The 16,130-nt window shown below is 32.6% G+C and overlaps 2 protein-coding genes across 2 annotated transcripts; one reads left to right on the plus strand and one right to left on the minus strand.

Moving 5' to 3' along the window:
• The first annotated feature begins 6,262 nt into the window (after positions 1-6,262).
• On the plus strand, positions 6,263-9,011 carry LOC114726919 (protein trichome birefringence-like 20). The gene is made up of 2 exons (XM_028913636.1): positions 6,263-6,791; positions 8,028-9,011. Exons 1-2 carry the CDS (start codon positions 6,306-6,308, stop codon positions 8,826-8,828), a joined length of 1,287 nt encoding a protein of 428 aa, XP_028769469.1. The 5' UTR covers positions 6,263-6,305; the 3' UTR covers positions 8,829-9,011.
• Positions 9,012-9,635: 624 nt separating this feature from the next.
• LOC114726918 (protein Spindly-like) lies at positions 9,636-12,783 on the minus strand. Its single transcript, XM_028913635.1, has 6 exons — positions 12,448-12,783; positions 11,526-11,648; positions 10,876-11,070; positions 10,687-10,768; positions 10,279-10,343; positions 9,636-10,163 (listed from the first exon to the last, which is right to left on the minus strand). Exons 1-6 carry the CDS (start codon positions 12,736-12,738, stop codon positions 9,858-9,860), a joined length of 1,062 nt encoding a protein of 353 aa, XP_028769468.1. The 5' UTR covers positions 12,739-12,783; the 3' UTR covers positions 9,636-9,857.
• Between the last annotated feature and the right edge of the window lie 3,347 nt (positions 12,784-16,130).

Raw genomic sequence — 16,130 nt, forward strand, 5'->3', positions numbered from 1 at the left:
TGTATTACATATTTTTCTTAATTAATGTGTCATCATATATATATATATATCTATATATATCTGCTTCTAGATAATGAAACCATGAAGACAAGGCACCCAAAAACATGGAAGGGATTTTTTCTTTTCATTTGTTATTATTATTCTGCCATTTTTATCTTTCTCAAACAAAATGATATTCTGCTCATGTATTAAATAAACATTTTCGACCTGTAAAAAATTATTTATTTATTTCTTCCCAGTTTGAAACGAGAGGCGATGAATGATGGTAAACTTAACTGGTAAGCCTAAGCCAAGTGGAGTCGGAATTACTAAGGTCGATACATGTCACACTCAACGTTGTCTTCACCCTAATAATGTTTTTTTTTTTTTTTTTTGCCAATCTTCACCCTAATAATTGCCCCATTGATTACTCTGCCTCTCTACTCCCTCCGTTATTCTTTCAAAAGAGATAATGAACTAAATTATGTTGTTCAAAATATTAGTTAAAATTAATTGAAAACAATAAATATATGGTGGAGAGACAATATTTGGAAATTAAAAATAATGATATGAGTAATATACGTAATTAACAAGGTAAAATGGGAAATCAACAAATATTTCTTATAAAAAAGTGCATGCAGTACTTCACAATTTTTTCTTATAAAATTAGTTGATGACTTGTATTTAGGATAAATATTACTCTGATTCTATTTATAAGGTAGAAAAAAAAATTCTATCTTATTTATAAGTCATTTCATTAAAATTTTAATATAAATATACTATTTTGTTCTTTATTTATTATAGACTTATAGTGTAAATAGTTTTTTAAATGTGTATATATTAAATAAAAATAAAGTTAGAAAGTTATTATATTTTAATGGAAAGTGAATGCAATTTAAAGTTTTTCTTGGTATGTGCAAAATATGCTGGAAATGCTTTATAAATAAATAAATAAAAGTCTATAATAAGGACTATAAGAGGGAATAATTAATAGTAGCTTAATTAGTTGTGCGAAATTAATGCGTATAAAAATGACACTTTTTTTCCAGAAATACCCCTTCCTACCATTTAAGGATTCAAATTTAATCTATAAAAATAAAATGTTCTCATTAATAAAAATAACATAGAAAATTTTAATATGAAAAGTAAGAGGAAATAAAAATCTATATTTAAGATAAAATTAAAATTTTTACATGGACTTCATATATAAAACAGAAAAATATTAGGCATTACTGTTAAATCATTTACTTGAACAAAAGAAATTAGAAATTTTCCCTTTAGTCTTTAACATCCGACCTATAGCTATTTACTTGATCCTTAACGTTTGATGATTCATCTCAAATCATAATGTAACATTTATGATATATTATCAAATGATGAAGTGTATTTTTATTTAAATCATTTCAAAATGCTTTACAAAATAGACCTCACCACTTCTTTTTTGGTAATCTAAGAATTAAACGAAAAAAGTGTCACAAATCTTCTACATATTAATTCCAAAAAAAAAAACAACTTACTTATTTTTTTTCAGATTCTACGAATTGGTTAAGAGGTCCTTTTATTTAATACAATAGTGATTACATATAAATTTTTTAATCATCCACTTATACAAATACATAAATTTTTTAATCATGCAAAATTTGGAAATAATTTGAACTATTCAAAATAAAAACAAATCAATAGTTACATTAATAATAAAAATAATTTTTATGTTAATAATAAAAAATACTACTAATATAACGATACTCACTTATTTTATTTTCATGCAATATATTAATAAAAATCTACTCACTGCCCCTAAAAAAACTGCTTTGATGACAATGGACAGGGAGGCTGTTCGTGACCTCATACTAAAGTAGATATAACTAATAATAGAAGCAAATAATAGTGGTTAAATAAGTACAAGCTTCGCATCAATTTTGTCTTCCATCAAATACTTGACAATTATATAAAAAGATTACAAATAATATTGTAGCTTTGTTGTTACTATATCTGAATTTTAATATAAGATCCAGTTAATTAATTTGGAAAAATTAAAAAAATTATTAGATTATTTTAAATTATTTATATTTATTATTTTTCTCTAAACTAATTTGCCTTACTTATAAATCGATACATAATCTAATAATCCACATAAGTATTTTAAAGAAATCTTATTAACTAATTTAATAATTTTCTTAATCTTTTCAAATTAGTTAACTGAGTTTATATTAAAGGAGTAGTGGTAATGTATTTTAATAATAATACGATAACATCACAAGTATGTAATATGATATTATGATTCTATGATATAACTAATGATCAAACTTTGATCCTTCTTGGCGGTCCATCATCGAAGTCCATTGAATAAGAATCATATGACTGGATTGGTATAAACCAGCTGTGTGCTAATGGAATTTTATTGATAAAAAAGTAAGCATCTTAGATTTGCAAGTAATTCTATATTAATTAATAATTGCAATAATTAAAGTTTAATTTCTTCTTCTTCTCTTTTAAAAAAGAAAACCTATATAATTTATTTTGTATAATCTATAAACTGTGAAAAGAAACTTCAACAGATTTGTGCTTTCAAACGAATCTAATTAAAGCTTTAATAAAGCTCATTCACTTTGTATATTTTATTGCAATAATAAAATAATGACAACGGCACCAAGCCACCTGATAAATCTGCATGTTAGATGGTTTGTAGTTTTCCAATCATAACATTTATGAATAGTTTAATACTGTTCAAAGCAACGGTACTATTTATCTTTCTTGACGTATGTAACTTTCCATATAATTTACACTTTATACTTATGATTCAATGTAGAATATATATTATCTTGGTAAAAAAAAATATAGAATATATTAAAGTATAAGGAATTACACTATTATATAAGATGTGAACAGCACAATTGAGTTCAAATGGGACCTGAGAAGGGACAAACACACCCAATCATATCTTCAAAAGCACAGAGATTTTCAGGATTTGCATATAAAAAGAAAAATTGCCAATTAGACAAAATGATATACTTCCTTCAATCTAAAATATAAGATGTTTTGTCTAGTTAAAAATATAAGCCTCGTTTGATGATATCTAAAGCATTAAATGTTTTCTTTTCCTTGATTTAGCTTAATGTAGCAAACTATATGAAGTCTTCAGATGCAAATTTTCCAAGGAAAAAAGACAAAAAAGTGTTCAAGAATTTACACTTGACGAGTTCAAAAAAGAATGATTGGTTACCTCTGCTTTAATTTCTTCCCACAACACTCTTTTTTCCTTTCACTTTTACTTTTCCACGCTGAGAATGAGCGAAGAAGAAACAAGAATGGACGCATCAATTGTTGAACTTTGGATTCGCTCTTTACATCTTTTTCAAACAGCCAATGACTGTAAACAACGAGTCAATCCTATAATCACTTGACCAATGTAATACAGTAACTCTGATCTTTGATATAAAACCTTATTTGAATTTTATTTTAGTCCTAAATATAAAACCTCAATCCATTTGTCTTTCATATTTGTTCTTTTTTTTTTCAAGTTAATCCTTGTAATAATGATAGTTCTAATCAATACATTTGATTAAGAGGAATATTTTATGAAAGATAACATCCATTTATTATATATAACTAACTTAGCTAGTTTTTTTTAATATACTCAAATTAGTTAACTAGCTTTTATATTAAGGACCGGAGGTAGTACTACCTCTAATTATTTTTATAAGATTAAGATTTTTTAATTAATCCAGTCTTTTTTATAAGATTCAATTTAAAGGTATATAAACATTAAATATTTTTTTATCAATTTTATCTGTAATTAATTATATTATTTTTTACATACGTTTTCTTTCATTTGTTTTCTCATTATTTCTTCCTCTCACTTTCCTCTTATACATAAATGCATATTTGAAAAAAGAAAAAAGCATATTCGTTACAAGTTATATAATTATTTCAACTAATGTAAACAAATTTCTTACATCACACATTTTGATTATTTGGACCTTATGAAACTAATAGGAAGTAATATATACACAGAGAGAGCGAGAGTCCATTGTTTTTGTAAAACCAGATAGAAATTAAGAAGCCGCTCTAATCAATCAAAAACATATTAGTCTAACTATGTTTTGAATTGGTTTAATTAAAATAAGAAGAAAATCATTTTAGATCTATAAAGATTATTTTTATTTCATTCTTTCTTGTTATTTATCAAAATAGTTAATTATTTATAGTATTTATCAAGCCTTCACGTATACAATGGGCAGGGGACCACAGGACAGGACCACATGTAGTTTTACTTTTGTCGTCTATAAACCATATCTGGCCAACTTATTTTTTTGCAGGGACCTAGTGTCTTCAAAGCTATAATCCTCAATTATCAAAGGGGGGGCCCCAAAAATTGGAGAAGTTTTAGGATATTTTTAACTATACACACGTGAGTTCATATCTTTTATGATGATGGTTCGTTGTGTTTTACTCCTACTTCTGCCTCTGGGACATACTTTGTTTTTATTTCTGGGACATATTTTTATAATCATCAACTCATGATAGTGCTCTTTCCTAGTTTTTCCTTCTTATTCACCGCAATAAACGGATTCTGATGGAAGATTCTTAAATTCTCAGAATTTACTTCACAATATATGCTTCCTTTGGATAGAGAGTAAAGAGGATATTAAGAGAAAAAGAAGGGATGGTTTTGTTTATTTTAATTTTTAGACTTACAAATAAGAAAGTTACATTGTTTGATCTATTGATGGTTAAAGTATACGTCTAGTTTATTAACTTTATACAATCTTTCAATTTAATTTATTAATTTTAAAAAGTATACTTTTAGTCTTTTAACTTTAAAATTGTTAACAAAAAATAATGACGTTGAGATTTTAGATATTAATAAAATATTTTATATATAAAATATTCTCAAATACTAATATGTTAATTTAATTTTCAAAATAATCATAATTGTTATAAAAAAACACATGATTTAGGGTAACAATTTTAGAGTTAAAGAAACAAAAATATACTTTTAAGAGTTAAGAGACTAAATTAAAATATTGTATAAAATTAAAAAATCAAATGTATATTTTAGCCAGCTATTGATTGTATAGGTAATTTATTGTAAATTTTATATTTTCTATGAAAAATTAATACTCCTCCGGTCCTTAATATAGGACCTAATTCTTGAGTTGGTTTTGGTCCTAAATATAAGACCCCTTTCTCATATTTATCAATTTTCTCTAAATTACCCCTATGGATACTCTCTCAACCATAATCAAGTAAAAGAGGGAGAGAGGGTATTAAGAAAGATGATTATGGTATTTTAGGAAAAACATGTCACATTTTTTTATAATTAACTAACTTACCTAACTTCCTTAATCTAATCAAATTAGTTAAATGGGTCTTATATTAAGGACCGGAAAAGTATGATGGTTCTTATTGTTTCACATAATTTTCAATCAGGTTTAATTTTTTTTCTTTTTTATCATGTTCTTAGATTTTTACCAAATTTTAATAAGGTCCTTGTAATTTCATGTGCGGGAAAAAACTACAAAAAGCTTATTACAGATTAGATGAAACTATCGAAACCTAATGAAAAAAATGAGGACTTAATTAAAATTAAGTAAAATTATAAGTACATGATAAAAAGAGAAAAATAAAAAAACTTGATTAAAAAATCCATACAAATTAATTTTTGCAATTATATTCAATGGCAATGTCCTTTTAAACCATTTTCTTACTTTTTCCTGGGTCAACTTAACCCATTTAGTAACCAGTCTTATTCTTCTATGACATATTTTATATTTTTCTTTCTTACACAATTATATCAAAATAATTTCAAATATCTTGCGGGAAACGTTAGATATGGCTCAGGGATTTGGACACCAAAATTTTCATGTGCGTTGCACAAAGTTTAGAAAATAAACAATTTTTTATATATAGCCTTTAATTATTATTAAATTGCTTTGAAGATACTATTGAAGAATATTTAAACGATATTTTTAATAAATTTTTAATTTATAAGGTATATATTGGTACTCCAAACTCAATTGTTTTCTTCGTCTTTTTCCTTTTCCAAAAACGAACCTCTACGGCTCTACTTTAATATCTTAAGACAAAATACATCTAAATGCTTCCTCCCTTTGTTTTTACACTAGCAGCTTTTTTTCCCCTCTTTTTTTAATCTATATTCCCGCAACAACTAAGCCATCTTTGTCTCGTAGTTATGATTGAAAACTCCTTGTCCCAACTACACATGGAAACGATGTGTGTGTATATACACACACACATGTTATATACACACCACTAGTTCACCAGAGGTTCTTGATAAACTTTGCAACATCATCTTCTCAGCCATGAAGCTTCGTCTCAACGAAATTCTTCACCATGTTCATATCAAAAGAGCTCTTCTGATTCCATTCTTTCTGTTTCTAGTTCTGATCCCTCTTCCTTTCATTAAGAACTACTCACACCAGTCTTCTTCTTCTTCCTCCTCCTCTTCCTCTGAGATGAGAAAAACCAGTAGTGATTTGCAGAAAAGCAGCAGTGATGAGATGATGATGAAGAGATGCGATGTGTTTTCTGGGAAATGGGTTCCAAATCCAAGAGGGCCTTATTACGATGATCGAACGTGTAATTCAATAATAGATCAGCAAAACTGCATCAAGTCTGGGAGACCTGACAGAGAGTATCTGAAATGGAGATGGAGACCTGATGAATGTGAGCTTCCATTGTTTAATGCAGCTCTGTTCTTGAAGCTTGTCAGAGGAAAATCCATGGCTTTTGTTGGAGACTCAGTGGGAAGGAACCAGATGGAGTCTTTGTTGTGCCTCATAAGCAGAGTAAGTCAAAATTTTCAACTTAATTAATGATTACACATTATGAGGATTTGGATTCAGTAACAGAGCCAGCCATATGGATTCTTCGTTTAATTGGAAACAGACGCCTATGATTGACTCTTAGTGCGTCTAATTTAATGGTTGAGATCTACTTTATGCATAAATGTGATAGAAGATGTACTTGCATGAAATGGATACTAGCCATTGTAACTTATAAACCGGACTTGGGTTTAGCAGAAGAGGCTAATTCTTCATAATATAAAGAACTAATGTTTGAATCCCCGTCAAAAGAGACGCCCACATTTAATGCCTAATAATGCTTCTAATATAAAGATAATTGCGCTTAGGGGGGGGGGATTCATATGGGATAAAGTGAGCTTCCAAAATCTGAGAATGCTCTTTCCTCTCTCTAAATTCTAAAGTTTTCAATTGGAGAAATTTTGGGCAAGTGGGCCCACAAAGGAGAAATTTTGGAAAAGAAAATTTCCCAACTGGAAATGAGTTTTCCTACTCATAACTTTTGAAAATTATAATTTATGATAAATTTTATGTTCGATTTTAATTTTGATAATGAGGGGAAGTAAAATCTCTGTGTGTGTGTGAGAGAGAGAGTGAGAATTCCTTACCTTCTCCTCCCCTCATCACTCCTAATTCACCCTTTGTGTCTAAATGAACTCATCAGTTTATTTCTTGTAGTCGTGGCTTTTTGTTTTTTTAACTTATTATTTCAATCTTGCTTGTTTTGGAAACCTGTTTGCTAAAGTAAAAGTGGGGTAAAGGGGTGAGATACTTAGTTTGACCAAATCTTCTGATAATTTTGTTTTTCATTTACCAATATCATCTTAATCTGACCCATCTTTCAAAATGTACGACTTACTTTAGATTATTACACGGTTGGATAACAATACAATTTTATTTTACATTTTAAGTTATGTTTCTGTCCCCAAAAGAAATTAAACAAGCGATGCTTTGATTTTCTACCAAATTTAGAGTCCCACAATAATAGTTCATAATTTTCGGCCTCAGTAACAAAATTTGACAGAGCTAATACTAATGAAATTTTAAAGTTAAAAATTAAAATTATTTTTTCAGAATGATCAAAACATTGTTACAAAAGTTCAAATTTTAAAAATTATTAAAAAAAAAACGCAGCACTCTTTTAGCCTGTCATTTGTAAAGTTATCATCTCACCCAGAGAAGTAGAAATATCAACCCTAAAAATAATTTTATTCTTTTCAGGTGGCGCACCCTGAGGATATTTCCCTGAGGGAAACATCAGACACAAGATATTTCAGAAGATACTTCTATGCTAAATACAATTTCACTCTCACAGTTCTGTGGGCCCCATATCTGGTGACCACGAGAGATGCTAAAGACACAGTTCATTCTTACAACAGCCTCATGAACCTGTATTTAGATGAGCCAGATAAAGCTTGGGCCAATGAGATCAAAACTTACAACTATGTCATCTTCTCAGCTGGCCACTGGTTCTTTCGTCCAATACTTTACCATGAAAAAGGTCACATAGTTGGATGTACCAGCTGCAACATGAACAACATAACAGACCTAACAAGCTATTATGGCTACAAAATGGCATTCAGAACAGCATTTAGGACACTTCTGAACCTTGAAGGCTATGAGGGGGTGACTATTTTGAGGACATTTTCTCCTCCTCACTTCGAGAACGGCCAGTGGAACACAGGAGGGAGTTGTCCGAGGACAAAGCCGTTTAAGGAGGGGGAGGTGAAGCTAGAGTGGTATGCTCAGGAAATGTATTTGAGTCAGGTGGTGGAGTTTAGAGCAGCAGAGAGAGAAGGGAGAAAGAAGGGTTTGAGGTTTTGGTTGATGGACATAACTGAGTTGATGTTAATGAGACCTGATGGGCATCCTAGCAAGTATGGACGTTCAAGGGATAACAATGTGACTGTTAATGACTGTGTTCACTGGTGTGTGCCTGGCCCTGTTGATACGTGGAATGAGTTTTTGCTCTATATCATGAGAATGGACAGTCTGAAATCCTCCTCTAGTTCAATGTTGTAGATATTTTTAAACAAGATTAAGTTCTAAAATGTGAGATATATTCCGTTTTGTTCTCAACCAGTTTTAGGCTGAATTGGTTTTTTTTTGGGGGGGGGGGGGAATAGTATTCTCTGTTCTTCATGTTGGATTCTGGAACATAATGCCAAGAAATATATATATATCATAGTATATCTTATGTGATCAGTTGTAATGTTTTGATCTTTGACATACCTATCTTATATGCCCCTGCCGTGATGGCAGGGATTGAACTCATTTGGCTGTAGGAAGTTGGAAGGAGAAGGGAAGAGAAAACATCCAAGGAAAATGGAAAGGGACAGGAAGGTTAAATGATAATTGCCTACTTGAAACCTTCCCTTCCCTTACCTTCCCTTTTATTATCACCCTTCCAAGCAGAATATTGATCGAACAATCATCTGGAGGGCAACAGTGGCATCAGTTGATATTGATCGAACACTAAATCGCGGGGCTAGGAATTTCTGATGCCATGCTCACAAATAGAGCAATGGCCTAGTGAGACATAACAAGGTGCCACAATGACAATCTTGCTCTTGTCAGGTCACCCCTAAAAGATGTTGGATAGGGAGGAAATTAGGGAAATAGAAGCTTTCCCTCATAATATTCGCTCCTCCCAATAAAGCACAATTTTATAGCATGTAAAACATCAACATTGGCACCCTGACATCATGTGTTCAACGTGTACAGACAGATGAGAACAACACACATACACTGAGGTCTCCACAGGGAAAGGAGAAAACAATTCAGCAATTCCAGTCACTAAATAAATAAGGAAGATAATGTTGGTGAAGCTTTCGCAAGTCATAAGCAATATTAATCACTTGATTAGCATCTTCTTCGTGTTCAAGTACTTACATTTCTTATGAGCCAGTGTTCCATGATCAAAATAGTACGTACAGGCTAAAGAAGCATCTCTATTACAACCCAAGGTATGACCATGTACAGTGAAAAGAATGATACATTTAGCTGACTTTCTAAGAATTTGTATATGTATAATTAATTTCTCCCCGGCAATCAAAATGATATCTTGATAAATACAATTACGTGTAAAGCTAAAATGTAGAGCACAAATGCCGACCTGATCAGCATTATCCTCTGTTGGCTTTCATTTCTGCCATCAGAATAGTAAGGAAGCTTATGATGACCATCACCATCATAATCTAACAGAGTATGTCCCTTGTCAGATGAGCTTCTACCAAATCGATTTCTAGCTGCATTGGCCTCAGTGATATTGCTTTCCATTCTTCGCCATTGCCCATTCAGTCTTTCCAGCTCCATCTCTTTCAGATGAATTTCACTAAGTAGGCCCTCAGCTTGAGCCTAAAAGCAAGAAAGGAAGGCAGTTTATTAAACACATATGCAAAGATTCGATATAACAGTTCTGCAATACACAAATAATGGAGTGTTTATGGAGAATGAAGCATGAAAAAAGGACCTGTTTTGCTGCTAGTTGCTCCATTAGACTGTGAAGCTGTTTATCCAATGCCTTCTCTCTTTGAGCTGGATATTAAGGGGAAAAAGAAAACGGGAAGAAAACTGATTGATGCCAATATATTTAATGCAAAGTATCACTCAAATGAAACTACTGCGAATGTAGTACATAAGTACAATATTGAGAACATCCATATCCAAGCATGCAAAGAATATCAACAATGATCCACCATAGAAGAAAGCACCCAATACTATTATTTTTTGAGTTTTTCATAACAAAATGAAAGCCAAGAGAGGATGGCATATAAATAGAATTGATTAGATCAACTAGATGTCCATATATCCTTAAAAAGACTCATATGACTCTTAAATAAATTGATGAATGACTAGTGGAGAGGGAAAGAAGATATACCAGGGGAAGGGTGCTTAAGAGCATTTTCCTGCATTTCGGTCCATTTTTTCTCTAATTTTCGTACAATTTCTTCCATTGAACTCTGAATGAATTATGTAACTATTTGTTAACAATAATAACTCCCTATTAAATAATAATATAATGGAAATGGACTTAAGAAAGCAACTTATGATTAAAACCATAACAGACCAATTCTTTGTTCTTCTCTTCTAACTTGTTTAGCATAGCAGAATCTGATGCATCTGCATCTGTGCCAGCTTCAGGCTTTATGTTGGATTCTTCCTTCCAGCCATGCGATCTCACAGATTGATCAGTATCTAGAGAATTTTGACGTTTTAAATTATCCAGCTCAGCTTTCAGATTCTTCTCAGTTTCATCCATTTCCTGAAGCACAGGAAAAAGAGAAAGAAAAAAAAAACAAGAAAATATCAAAACCAAATATATTTTGCACTGAGTATGAAGCATGAACATGTTGGCAAAACATCCATGTCCATGTCTAGCATACATGGATATTTGTGCAAGACATGATACGACATTTCAAACAGGTATAAAGGCCAGTGACCATGCTTCTCAGCAAAGTTCCTACACAATTTCATTTGAGGGAGAAAAAAGCATAAAATACAAATCATAATATATATGATGACAAAATTACTAACTATATCTCATAATTGATCCTGCCTTCTCTGGAGAGGTTGAGATTAATGCATATCTAGCATATCACTTCTTAACAATAGGCTTCAGGTTTCCATCACAATCTTAGGACAGAATGACGCCACCAATAAAGACAATAATAGAGCCTTTGCCAAAGAAGCTTGTATAAATAAACCTGCAATTCTCACCTCTAACTTCCTCCGTAGTAAATCTGCCTCGTGCACTTTTTCTTGCATTTTATTCTCACAGTTTGATATTGCCCTTTCAAAATCAGCATTTTCTGCCTGCAGTGTTGCCTCTCTTAATTGGGCCTGCCACATTGCCAAAATGCTAATGAGAAAGTTGAATCTACCAGTCACTTACAAGAAACTTTGTGAAGTTTTCTGCCAATAATTTGCAAACAGTATTAACAATAAATTCTCTCTCCAAGTGGCACAAAATTTTTGCAACATCACGAATGGTGGCGTCCGTCCATAAAATGTCATGTTTTTGTCCTTTTCTTTTCAAGAAATTGTAATATGCAAACTGAAAATAAAAACAGTTACTACTCTACGCTGATTCGCAGATGTCAAATGCATGAAAGATAACAAGATTCAAAGTATTATTATCATAATTACCACCCAAGTTGTCCACATGCCAAATAATTATCAATCACACCTAGAGTCTCTTGATTCTCCGACAATGGCAGAAGAAAACCTTAATAGCAATGTTATGGTCACAATCATAACATAGAAATCTGTCGATTCCCCATCAGTGCTAGTCTAGGATCTGTGACGAGGAGATACCCCTAGTTTATAAAATCTGAAATAACTTGTTCAACGAGAACCAAACCAAACGACACTGAACGAAACTCATCAGTCCAATTGCCCACACAAACAAGATTAACTATACAATATGGTTGGCGCACAAAAATACCCTACCACACCACAATAAAATCAAGATTCAATTAGTGTTGGTTCAAATCAAACCCGAGATTTCTAACCATACATATATAAACAAGACATAATCTAACTCGTTTGCTAATGAATCAGACAAGACACAAAGGAAAGAAATCTTTAATTCACAGAATAAACGAACACATTACAAAAAGCAAATGAGTATGAGACGAACTTGTTCCCGAGTCGTCGAATGGGCATTTAATTGACGGGCAAGAGCGGCATTGGAAGCAAGGGTGTGAGCGTGTAAGTGAGGGAGGCTCTGGGAGATGTCAGGAGGAGGAAGTCTCTGACGTAGATCCTGGATCAAACGGGTGAGAGATGCTGCCTTCTGATCCAATTCCCTAACGTACTTTTGCTGTTCCGGCGAGAACAGTAGTGGGATCCGATTTAACGCATCGCCTCCGTCGCTGTCGACGCCACCGCCTCCGACGACGTCCGCTGCCCATGCTAATAAACCAGCCATGGATAAGTCTGGTAAACTTGTGAGTCGCCCAGGACAGAGAATGAAAGATTCCAAATGAAAAGGCCATCAAAGTCGTTGAATTATGGTCATGCTTCATTTTCAACTAATTTAATTTAATGTCGTATAAACTCAAAAATAATTATCAAAATTAATTTTCAGAAACATTGTTAAAAGAACATAACTTAGAGGCCCAATAGAAGTGGGCCCCAAAAAAGTCCGAGAAACACTAAAAATACAAGGCATGCCAATTAGCTAAAGCATGACTTGGCCCAAAGCAAATGAAACAATTCCCGTTGACAAAGGGAATTAAGTCTAGCATAAGGGATTAGTCCCTCACAACATGACAAACTAAGGTTTGAATCCCTGTTAGGAGAGGTGCCCATATTTAATGCCCGACAGTATCTCGAACAAGATTGCCTCCAATAAGAGGGCACCTATGCTTTAGCCCAAAAAAAAAATTAAAAATTAAAAGGACACAACACCAAGGGGATTAAGTTTAAAGGGAAAAGCTAGTTCCTCACAGCATAACAAATTAAGATACAAATTTTAACTGAAAGAGATGTCTACATTTCGTACTAGATAGTGTCTTGAACAAGAAAAGAGAAGACCAACACCTATCAAATGAAAAAGGGGACAAAATTCCAAACTTCTAGGCTACCTAACATAACTAATTTTAATTATAGTTGTATTAATTACCAATATATTTATTAAAATTCATTTTTATCATGTTTATTTTTTCTAGAATTATATTTATTTCATTATCTAATGGCTTTCGCAGTTAGCAAAAAAATCACCCTTACTTGTATATGAAATTGAATGAAACTTTTGATTCCTCAAGCTAAGTATGTCTCAATTATCAATTTAGTCATTGAAGTTTAATTTTTATCAATTAAATTTATAAAATTTTATAATCATTTAAAATTAGTTATTATAGTTTGAACACACAAAATTCTAGGTTGACAAAAAAAAAACAGAGAAGACATAAAATTCTAGACACAAGAATGTGTAACTTTTAACTCGAGAAAAGACTACTAATATGAAATTTGGAAGGAAAAAAAATAAGAATATGAAATTGTATAATTCTTTTGGCCAAAAAATATGAAATTGCATATGAAACTTTAAAGACTCAATTAATAATTAAACCTCAAAAACCAATAATATTAATAATTAAGGTAAACTTGAGGAACTAAAAAAAATTATTATCCCCATGAAATTAAAACATTTTAACTAGTTACAGTAATATTGTACTATTCTATCTCAAAACCGAACGTATTTATTCTGTCTAGTAATGTAATCTTAGTTTCTTGAGGGTATAAAAAGCCCAAATAATTTTGCTTTCTTAGGGTAAAAAGCCAAATTTTTTCATTAGTTTGATCGCTCACAAACTTTATTGCCATTTTAATGCATCAGATTTCACAATCTATTCAACAAAACCTTAGTTATAATATGATTCACTACCAGAAAAAAGGCTTTTCACGGCGGTTAATAATGGCTTTTCACGGCGGTTTTGAAGGCGAAGTTGATAAAGGCGACGTTGAAAGGTAAAGAAAACACAGCGGTTTATAAAAAAACCGCCGTTGAAAGTCTACTTTCAACGGTGGTTTTTTTATAAACTGCCGTGGAATATACTTTTAACGGCGGTTATATATATAACCGCCGTTAAAAAAATTTTTTTTTAAAATTCTGTTTGATTTTCATTTTTATCAACCTGCAGTTTACAGTTCCAAATAAATGTAGGCAGTGCAAATCACGCAGAACAAGATCAATTAGTTAGTTAATATATATCACGTAGAACTAAGTGGTTAATTAAGACCAAGGAACACGTATTGGCTAGGTTCAACAATTCTGAAATAGAAGTAACTACTTCTTTGTACAATGAAAATCATGAACATGTACATATAAGAGGGAACCGAGAAAAAACATCTAACAATGAATTTTTGGAGAAATAACCTATCTATTTGAAAGCTAAATTTCAATAGTTTCTACCAATATTGTTGACAAAGTGTCCCTCATCAAATTGATGTCATCTATGAGATATGGCACAGTATTTTGAAATATCTATTAATCAAAAATAACATAGTAAACTTAGTTAAAAATGTGAAATGAATTGAAAAACGTCATGCAACGTAACTCATCTTTACCTCGTCTAATTTCTCAGTCGTTCCTGTCTCACTACAAGAAATTGTAGAAGTAGCAGCAGAACCTTTCTAGCGGTTAAACAAAACCGCTAGAAATTCCAGATATTTCTAGCGGTTCCTATAAAAACCGCTGCAAAATACAGACGGTTTGACCATTAAACGCACATTTCTAGCGGTTACCCCCTAACCGCTAGAAAATTAGAGCTAGAAAATTCCCCGGGCTTTGGCGGGAACTTGGCGCCAAATTTGTAGCGTTTACTTTCTAGCGGTTCAGGCTAATAAACCGCTAGACACTGAAAAATTCTAGCGGTTGATGCATGAAGCGCTAGAAATTTTTTTCATTCCCCGAGGACTTTAGAAATTTCTAGCGGTTCGGTCCTGAACCGCTAGAGATTTCTAGCGGTTATGGACCGAACCGCTAGAAATGCTGGCTGTTCAGGACCGAACCGCCAGACTTTCTAGCGGTTCTAGGCCTGAACCGCTAGCAATTTCTAGCGGTTCGGCTAGAACCGCTAGAAAGTCTGGCGGTTCGGTCCTGAACCGCCAGCATTTCTAGCGGTTCAAGGCCGAACCGCTAGAAATTGCTAGCGGTTCAGGCCTAGAACCGCTAGCCAATTCCCAACGGTCATATGACCGTTGGGAATTTCTAGCGGTTCGGCTCAAAAACCGCTAGAAATTTCTAGCGGTTTTGTGCCTAACCGCTAGAAAGTCTCGGTCTATATATACCCCCCCACACTCTCACTTCTTCAATCGTTCTGGAAGCGAAGCTCTGCTGAATTTTCTTCACAAACATATTCGAGTTCTGATTCAGTTGCAGATCCTTATTTTCAGGTAAAAATAGTAATTTATTGATAAATAATTTTTATTTTATTAATTTTATTATGTTATAGCTTATAAATAATTTTTTTTTATTTCATTTATAAATAATTACTATTTGTTGTTATTAGGATGCCTCGTCGACACAGGAAAGACCCAGTTGATCCTGAGAGAGCTGGACCCAGTGAGGTTCATCATGATGCTGGTGAGCCATTTCCCAGCATTCATGACTACGATCTGAGCGAGGAGGATATCCTCAGTTTTATGGAGCAGGATGGTGTTGAGCGGACTGAGGAGGCTCATTTTACTGGGGATGAGCAACCCCATGCTGATGCTGCTGACGAGGAGGAGGAGGAGGAGGAGGAGGAGCAGGATCAGGGGAATGAGTATCCCCAGGCTGCACAGCGTCCTGCTCCGAGACGTCAGGCTGGTTATGAG

Source organism: Neltuma alba, unplaced genomic scaffold (assembly GCF_004799145.2).
Source record: "Neltuma alba isolate B1F8T4 unplaced genomic scaffold, ASM479914v2 tig00012410_pilon, whole genome shotgun sequence".
NCBI lineage: Eukaryota > Viridiplantae > Streptophyta > Magnoliopsida > Fabales > Fabaceae > Neltuma > Neltuma alba.